At 40.8% G+C, this 9030-nt stretch overlaps 1 protein-coding gene across 2 annotated transcripts; it reads left to right on the forward strand.

Moving 5' to 3' along the window:
• Positions 1 to 3993: 3993 nt before the first annotated feature.
• On the forward strand, positions 3994 to 8754 carry LOC111658288 (FMR1-interacting protein NUFIP2-like). Of its 2 annotated transcripts, XR_015437540.1 has the most exons (4): positions 3994 to 4422; positions 6163 to 7467; positions 7622 to 7856; positions 8688 to 8719. XR_015437540.1 is itself a non-coding variant. In XM_087175261.1 (3 exons), exons 1-3 carry the CDS (start codon positions 4275 to 4277, stop codon positions 8727 to 8729), a joined length of 1884 nt encoding a protein of 627 aa, XP_087031387.1. In that variant the 5' UTR covers positions 3994 to 4274; the 3' UTR covers positions 8730 to 8754. The 2 variants fall into 2 exon arrangements, 1 of the variants encoding a protein (XP_087031387.1); XM_087175261.1 differs by having other exon boundaries at positions 6163 to 7856; positions 8688 to 8754.
• Positions 8755 to 9030: the final 276 nt, after the last annotated feature.

Raw genomic sequence — 9030 nt, forward strand, 5'->3', positions numbered from 1 at the left:
CCAACAGTCTTGAAGGAGTTCCCAGAGATGCTTAGCACTTGTTGGCCCTTTTGCCTTCACTCTGTGGTCCAGCTCACCCCAAACCATCTCGATTGGGTTCAGGTCCGGTGACTGTGGAGGCCAGGTCATCTGGCGCAGCACTCCATCACTCTCCTTCTTGGTCAAATAGCCCTTACACAGCCTGGAGGTGTGTTTGGGGTCATTGTCCTGTTGAAAAATAAATGATGGTCCAACTAAACGCAAACCAGATGGGATGGCATGTCGCTGCAGGATGCTGTGGTAGCCATGCTGGTTCAGTATGCCTTCAATTTTGAATAAATCCCCAACAGTGTCACCAGCAAAGCCCCACACCATCACACCTCCTCCTCCATGCTTCACGGTGGGAACCAGGCATGTAGAATCCATCAGTTCACCTTTTCTGCGTCAAACAAAAACACGGCGGTTGGAACCAAAGATCTCAAATTTGGACTCATCAGACCAAAGCACAGATTCCCACTGGTCTAATGTTCATTCCTTGTGTTTCTTGGCCCAAACAAATCTCTTCTGCTTGTTGCCTCTCCTTAGCAGTGGTTTCCTAGCAGCTATTTGACCATGAAGGCCTATTCACGCAGTCTCCTCTTAACAGTTGTTCTAGAGATGTGTCTGCTGCTAGAACTCTGTGTGGCATTCATCTGGTCTCTAATCTGAGCTGCTGTTAACTTGCGATTTCTGAGGCTGGTGACTCGGATGAACTTATCCTCAGCAGCAGAGGTGACTCTTGGTCTTCCTTTCCTGGGGTGGTCCTCATGTGAGCCAGTTTCGTTGTAGCCCTTGATGGTTTTTGCGACTGCACTTGGGGACACATTCAAAGTTTTTGCAATTTTCCGGACTGACTGACCTTCATTTCTTAAAGTAATGATGGCCACTCGTTTTTCTTTACTTAGCTGATTGGTTCGTGCCATAATATGAATTCTAACAGTTGTGTATCAACCTGACTTCTGCACAACACAACTGATGGTCCCAACCCCTTTAATAAGGCAAGAAATTCCACTAATTAACCCTGACAAGGAACACCTGTGAAGTGAAAACCATTTCAGGTGACTACCTCATGAAGCTCATTGAGAGAACACCAAGGGTTTGCAGTGCTATCAAAAAAGCAAAGGGTGGCTACTTTGAGGAATCTAAACTATAAGACCTATTTAAGAGTTAAGAGTTAATTCACACTTTTTTGTGAAGTACATAATTCCACATGTGTTCATTCATAGTTTTGATGCCTTCAGTGAGAATCTACAATGTAAATAGTCATGAATTTTAAATAAGGTGTGTCCAAACTTTTGGCCTGTACTATATATATATATATATATATATATGGTACACGTCAGTGTGCAGTCACGTCTTTATATCACCTGTATTCTGTATGTGCACATGTATTCAGATTGCAGCACTACTTTTTACTGGTGTACTACTGTCTCTGGTCAACAGTGTCCTGAGCCATAGGTTTCATATCACAGAGACAAAACATATATCACATTTATCATATAAGTGGGAATTACACTTTGAAACAACTGTTGTGTTTCTCACCTTTGCGCTTTATAGACCTGGGAAATACGTTCATCTAAAATACTTTGTTTCTTTGTCAGCTGCAATCTTTTAGGACTGAATGCTATTTTTTACAACATGACTATTTTATGTAAAATAATATCTATCAGTTCAATTAAATTTTGAAGCGCCTAAAAGGAAACATATCCGTAATATAGACCAGGAAAATCTGTTGTTGAAATGTGTTTCAAATCTAAATTAAGGCCCTCAGTGTGTAAAGAAGGAAAGGAAAGATTTTTAGACATCACTGTGTACTGATATATTGACATGGCACTCACTTAGCCTTTTATTTATCACTCCATTTCAGCCATCAGATCAAGCCTTCAGTTTCAAACTTGCATATTGTCCAGAGATTTATATCATCAATAGTCAACCCTTCAACAACAGTAACAAATTAATTTAATTGATGAAATAATATTAGATGATACTGTATGTTCTGGAGAGTGGTGCAGTATTCCAATTAGTTTCCATTCAAATTAAATCAGTAGATATCTTCATATTAAATATATCATTTCAGCAATGAGGTTGAATTCAGTTTGCTGGGTAGTGGGAATGGCTTATTAAGGTTATGCTATGTTTTACACTGAGAATACATTTTCTATGTTAATTTTACTATAAGAAACAAACTGAAACTCCCTGGTCTTTGGTCAATATACAATAAAGAAATGCTTTAATTTGAAATGCTGAATGCATCGTAGTGTATCTGTTCATTTTAACCCTCATATGTAATATGACCAAATGTGTTTTATTCTTCTCTGCAAATGCAAGGATTTCACTAAATGTTCACACTCTGATATTTAACATTTCAAACTGTGTCTTTCTCTGAGGCCTGAAGTGTCCAACCAGTCCCTCTAATACTTTTCTCAGTCAAGGTTACTCTTAATCTTCACTCTACTTTTATGTGGTAAATGTGCAAAATGCCACTGATAGCTGTGTCTGAGTTGTTCCCATGACTGAAGCTCAGTACCTCACACATGAGGTTTTAACATATTGTTGGATTAGCATTTCTGTTTGCACATCACTGAAGACTTGGTCCGTCTCTAGAGAGCTCGTCTCATTTTTAAAATAAATCTTGTCATAAAATGAAGCTGTCATATCAATATTTCATTTAAATGGCAGTATTCACATGCATATACAGTGGGAAGAACACGGCTGCATATAGTAAAGGCTGCGCTGGGTTCTCTATAGCAGTAAAGGGATTTTTCTTTTTTCTAAGAACTGTGAAAAACATACATTATTAAAGAAACTGTCCCATGTAATAAAATGTATCTTTAAAAAAGACAAAATACTTTATCTTAATCATTAGATCTGATACATTAAACTTGTCTTCACACAGCAGGAATGGACAAAACCAGAACTTTATCCACACCAAAGACAAGGACAGAAACTCTTGAAGACAGTTTGTCACATCTATACATCACAACCTCTGAGTCAAAGTCTGGATCTCTGGCCACCAGAGGGAGCTGCTGGTTCTTTTATGTCCCATGTGAACAATTTACACTGTCACACTTACCCACAAAGTCAAGATTACATACAGGACAGTACAAGACAATTTCTTACTTGCACAAGATTTTAATTTGAAATGTCTAATATAATAACTGCTCTTATTTTTATTTTTTCCATTTTTGAGTGAGACTTTGAATTTAATGTCAGCCTAGACTATGGCTGTCACACAATGTGAGTTAGTTACTGTAATCCAACTCAAACCCTAGTAGTACATATTAACTCTCTGTTTGACTTGTCAAACACAAGCAATTAAGCCAGATCAACGTGTTATATAACAGGGTGATGCAAATACTCACTGAGGATAAGTGCTAAAATATTTGCACATTAGATACATTCATTGTCTATTTGTGTTTTGTGATGGTGGAATACTTTCCAAGTGACTCTCTCCATGTCTTTTGTATGCAGGAAGCGGTTGATCAGAACCCTGGCTGTTTTCTTACATGTAAGATGGCTCAATTCTATATGAGCAAGAAAGATGCATAGCATATAAAATATATCACACAACACTGATATATAATTATGCAGTGTGCAAAAGTGTTTCACATATTGTGTTGTGCATATTGCACATTGCTTATCTATGTGTGCACCCTTACTGATTATAGTCTTTTATTTTTGCTCATTTTGGCACAAATGCAAGCAAACAAACAAACAAACAACAGGAACATGGCTCTATTTTTTATATTTTCTCATTCGAGACATGGTTATACACTAACAAGTTAATTGGGAATGTTTGAGGACAGAGGTAGTGAATTTGCATTAAGTTGGTTTTCCATTTTGGGAGTGGGGTTGGTCTCCCCGGGACCCTTCACCAAAGTGTGTCCACCGGCTGGAGACGTGGCAGAGCCTCCGGTCATATGATTTTAGATCATACACGAACCCCACCCCGTTACTGCCCACCCTGAACACATTTTTTAATATCGCTTGTCCGTTATTTAAGGTGAAATCTCAGTTTAAACATCTGCTGAGAAGTGGAAAGTCCTGGATAATGTTCCCTGCACGTCTCAACACAAAGACTGGAACTGAATTTAGTGGCGGTGACCACCCAAAACAGTGCCATTTTTAGACGTTTACTGCTGACGTTTACACAGGCTTCAAATAGCTTCCGTTTTACACTGGTAGTGATTGGACCGCTCTCTACTTACCCACTGAGCTAACACACTGGCTGAGCAAGTCCGACATTCTACACTTCAATGGAGGAACAGCCCAAAGATCGGGCACAAGACAGACAGTACCACCACCACGGAGAGGACAGAAACTCTATTCAACATACAACTTGTCTAAAACATGATCAGAGCCACTTCCAGCGCCAGCATCAGGAAACGCAGACGAAGAAAACAGGTTGGGCCATCCGGAAAAGTTAGCTAACGCTAGCTAGCCTTAGTCAGCTAATGTCAACGAGCCGAATAGCATTTGCTAACTAATGTGAACAGCATCGTGATTGAGGGCTTAGCCTGTTCGCTAGCTGTTACTGCATACTATAAGCTGTTGGCCGCAATATTTTAAGAGACATTACAACTGGCGAGCAGCTGGCTGGTTACACCGACAGTTGGCTACTGTGGGACAGCAAACTAACCGTCAAGTTAGCTAGTTGGCTAGCTGACGTTGCGTGACAGTTGTCGCTGGTGGTGGTTTGACATATCGGGGATTGACCTTGTGCGCCGGTTTCACCACCCATTTCTCTTCTGCTAACGTAACTAAATCTTTTCAGAGAATCACGCTGGGTCACCGTGTATTGTAAACGCGTCACCTGTTATATGTGCACGGTGTATCGTCTCCAACAATAGTCGAAGCTTTCTCTTATTCATTTCAGCATGCCTGTGTCCAGTTTAGGAAAACGAGCCGGCTCCACTGGAATGTTCTGAGCTGCCGTTTCCTGTCGGCCATGTTAGAATATCACTGCTAGCTAATGCTATCATCTGTTACTGGCTAGTAAGGAATCTCCGTCAAACCACTGCGCGTTGCAGTACTGGCATGTAGTGGTCGTTTTTAAACGTACTTTGGTTGCGGGGGTTGGGTGGCTATCTTATGTCATAACCACGTATTGGTGCCAGGGCGTGTTAATACCGAGCGAGCCGCTGGTTAGTTGACATTAGCTAACGCTAGCCATCTCTGACAGGCCTGTTGCATGTTGACCAGTTAACGTGAAGCCACGCAGCAGCTTCATTATGACCACTTGATAAAGCCCTGGTTTGCTGCTCTGAACACATACTGTAACAATCGACCTTGTTTTGCTCGCAGCTGTCACGTCTGTGAAACCAGTTCTGTAAACTAAAGTGAACCGAGCTGTGTGCAGAGTGTGCTGTGGCCCACAGACATGAGGGGCAGTAACACTGAATGGGAAAATCCCACGTTGACACAGCAGTTCTCATGTCTCACTGCATAGACCTCTTTATAGTTCACTGCCAGTCAAAATGTATTTATAAATGCAGCTTAGCCCTCTTTTTTACACCTGGCAACAACTGGTCTTTGATGTCATATCAGGTATTCTCCAGAAAGCTAATCAACGAACAGCCCAGTATGCAGTTATAAGAAATACATCACATCTCCATGACACCTTAAATACAGTGAGCACCAGCTCATCGTTGGATGAGTTAGGGGGTTTATTTTCAGGCAACACCACAACCATTAACTGACAATGGCCCAGGTATTTTATTCTCTTGTCTGATCGTCTGTCCTTGTCTCACCTGTTGGACAACAATATCAATTTACAATTGAAAGCTCTTATAACAACATTAACTACTGTGATTGTTTTCAGAATAAAGTTACTGTGAACAGCAAGTGAATTGTTATCAAACTTATACTGCATCTTTCTGGTTTGCATAGGAAACACCAGTTCCAGCTCCGGTCCTGTGTTACTCATTACTGCATTATAAATACTTTATCAAACATTGAGTAGAGTACCCAAAAGTTACTTATTGCAAATTCTCTAAATATATATTTTATTTTCCATAAGTGGGAAAGGGAAAATTAATTGAAGCAGTCTTTTGTAAAATGTCCAGCAGTTCTACAAGGACGTTTCACAGATTGGCTGAGATGTTCCATCATTTCAGCATAAACTGATTTTGTTTCCCCTTTCAGGCAATAAAAAAGTAAACATCAGTGACGAGGAGGGGGAGAAGAATACACACCTGTCTGATACTGCTGGTATGTCACATCCCCTTAACAGCAATGGTAACAGACACACAAGTAATACAAATGTGAAGCAGAAGTCAACACAAAAGCTGTACACAACTGTTCCAAGAGTGAGCAGCAAAGGACTGGACCATAAGAAGAATATGGACCTTAAGAATGACAAGGAAAAGGCCCTGGATTTGAATCATCATGAGGGCCAACCTTTGGATAAGAAAGACTCTGTGTTGCTTCAAAATGGCGTCGTAAACTGTGGCTTAATTACAAATGGCTATTCTAGCAAGGACAATGATGGAAGCGGTTCTGAAGGTGGATATACTACTCCAAAGAAACGCAAGGCCAGATGTAACAACGCCAAGAACACTGATAATGTGATGAGAGACAAGGAGAAAGACATGCAGCAGGGCAACACTACACAGGAGGCTGGGGCTTTTAATCTTGAGACGACTGACAAGGGGGTGACTTCCAGACTCGATGGCTTTAGAGCCACCCATAAAGTAGAAGCTCAGTCAGCAGCTAGACGGGCTGTTGCGTCAGAGGCTACAATGGGTGAATCTCAGAGGAAAAGCTCTGATGGCAAAACAGTTGGCATCTTCGGTAAAAAGACTGAGGAAAGGCACAAAGCCAAGCTTTCCTCACCTTCAAAAGAGGACTCCTGGACTTTATTCAAGCCCCCTCCAGTATTTCCTGTGGACAATAGCAGTGCTAAAATTGTTCCCAAGATCAGTTATGCAAGTAAAGTAAAAGAGAACCTCAACAAAGTAGCTCAAGGTGGAGGAGAGGCACTGCCTCCTCCTGTTAGACTGTCACAGGTCCCTATGTCTGCTATGAAAACTATCACCTCAGCTAGCTTTACTAATGGTCCTGTTTCTGGAAATGGAAACGGCTGCCCGTCAGTGGGTACCTTCTTTGCTCATGCTGCTAGTAGTATTCCACCAGCCCCATCTATCCCAAGTGGCGAGAATGTAGCATCTCCTTTGGAAAGTAACTGTAGCTCTACAACCAGTCCTGTAGACGGAGAAGCATATGAGCATAGAAAGTGTACTCTTTTAATTTACCCTTTAAATATGCAACCTGTGCTCCCCAGTGCTCGTCACCTCGACCCACCGGCTGCTCAGACAAATCAGAAAGCCTTGGGAGACATCTTCCATAATCAGTGGGGGCTTTCCTTCATCAATGAGCCCAACTTGGGGCCAGAAGGAGGAAGTGGACAGGTACCTGCAGAGGACAAAACTACTGTGGTCACACCTCAAAGTGAGTGTCAGGCTGTTGCAGCCAAGGCTGCGCAGCCCTGCTTTGACATTAGCCCGTCATTCTTAGAGCCTGGCACTTTGGCTCAAGACCCTGAGAAAAGGACTTGTGCCCCCTGCAATGTGTCTAATACTTGTTCTCCTGCTTGTGTGATGAGTGAGGAGGAGAACAAGCTGCAGCCATGTGGCCAGGAAAAGACAAAAGTTGAGGCCAAGGGTGCAGGTTCTGCTACGCCGGCCCCCAGTAAAGACAACGGTGCTAAGCCTGCGCAGGGCCAGCTAACCCTTTGCTGTTTGGCTCATCTAAAGAACAGGCCCACTCTAAAGACATTGGCAGAAGGTGTAGCTGGGGCTCCTTTGATGTTAAAGCTGCTGTCACTTATCACACTAAAGGTAACTTTAACTTTGTTTATCAAATTAATTTGTCTAAACATTGAAGTTTTAATCTTTAAGTTTTCATTCCTTAAGTGACACCTGAGGTTGTTTAGTCAGAAATACAACAGAAGAACAACTGGTCTGTTTACAGTGCAAAAATCAAACTTAAAAAAAACATTTTATTAAAGAAGTCAGTCAGTCATTACGACTTCATGCTGAGCAATGCATTGTCACATGACCGAAGTTGGAGGTGTGTAAAATAATTCAGTATTTATTAATTTTTGTTTGGCAATAAGTCAATCAACATGACACAGGAAAAATTCACATTGGCCAGGAACACCCTCACCACCCCCACCAGAACATGACCCACGAACAATCATGTATTAGTGCAAACCTCAGTGACAAATTTATTATTATGTTGTTATTATTGTTGCTATATATCTTGTCTTTAGTCAGTGCTTCACAATAACAGCCACCCCGTGTGTCAGCAGTGTTCAATGTGAAGCGTTTGGTTTGCATTAGCACTAGCCATCAACAGCTCTGATTTGACAGAGTGAAAGTATTTTACCATTAATATAAATACATTAAAAATCAGCAGTAACAAAAACAATGTTTATTGTTTTTGTTTTTTTTAAATGAAAATCTTAAGGATTATAACTTTAACCAGTCATGACTCAGGAGATTTGATATACCCAATGAAAGAAAGAATGAAGAAAGAATAAATTATGTTTACATATATATATATATTTTTTTTTTTTGAGTGATCAGTATTGGATTTTCTGAAAATAATTGTTCATGATCAATTAATGCAGGTCATTAATGCATAATCATTTTGTTTTTCTTCAACAGAAATGGAATCCATATTCAACATACAAAAACAAGGTAAATTGAGCCTGTTACTTTTTCCTAACATCCATTTTTAGAAGTGTTTAGACAGTTCAGTTTTGTCAACAAGAATTGGATCTATGTAAGAACATATTATAAAAGTTTTGAATATATCACGTCAGTTCATAAATACTGGAAACCTGCTCAGAAACAACCTGAAGCTTCTTTACCAAACATCTTGCTGTAACTCTGAGGACAGATATGAGCACTGCGTTAAAGCCTCTGACGTGTCTCTAGAGAACAGACAGCTGTTCAGTAAGTCCTTCAAAGACAGAACAACAGACTCAAGGTAGTCACCGACAGACAC

The sequence above is a fragment of the Seriola lalandi genome, unplaced genomic scaffold (genome assembly GCF_002814215.2).
Source record: "Seriola lalandi dorsalis isolate HSWRI2012SDOR001 ecotype SW California unplaced genomic scaffold, Sedor1 jcf7180002054437, whole genome shotgun sequence".
NCBI classification, from domain to species: Eukaryota; Metazoa; Chordata; class Actinopteri; order Carangiformes; family Carangidae; genus Seriola; species Seriola lalandi.

Bases quoted from the DNA above. Each gene is read 5' to 3' on its own strand.
- LOC111658288 (XM_087175261.1), top strand. From the start codon at position 4,275: ATGGAGGAACAGCCCAAAGATCGGGCACAAGACAGACAGTACCACCAC. The intron at 4,423-6,162 runs GTTGGGCCATCC...TTCCCCTTTCAG, and splicing joins AACGCAGACGAAGAAAACAG to GCAATAAAAAAGTAAACATC. The intron at 7,857-8,687 runs GTAACTTTAACT...TTTCTTCAACAG, and splicing joins TGTCACTTATCACACTAAAG to AAATGGAATCCATATTCAAC.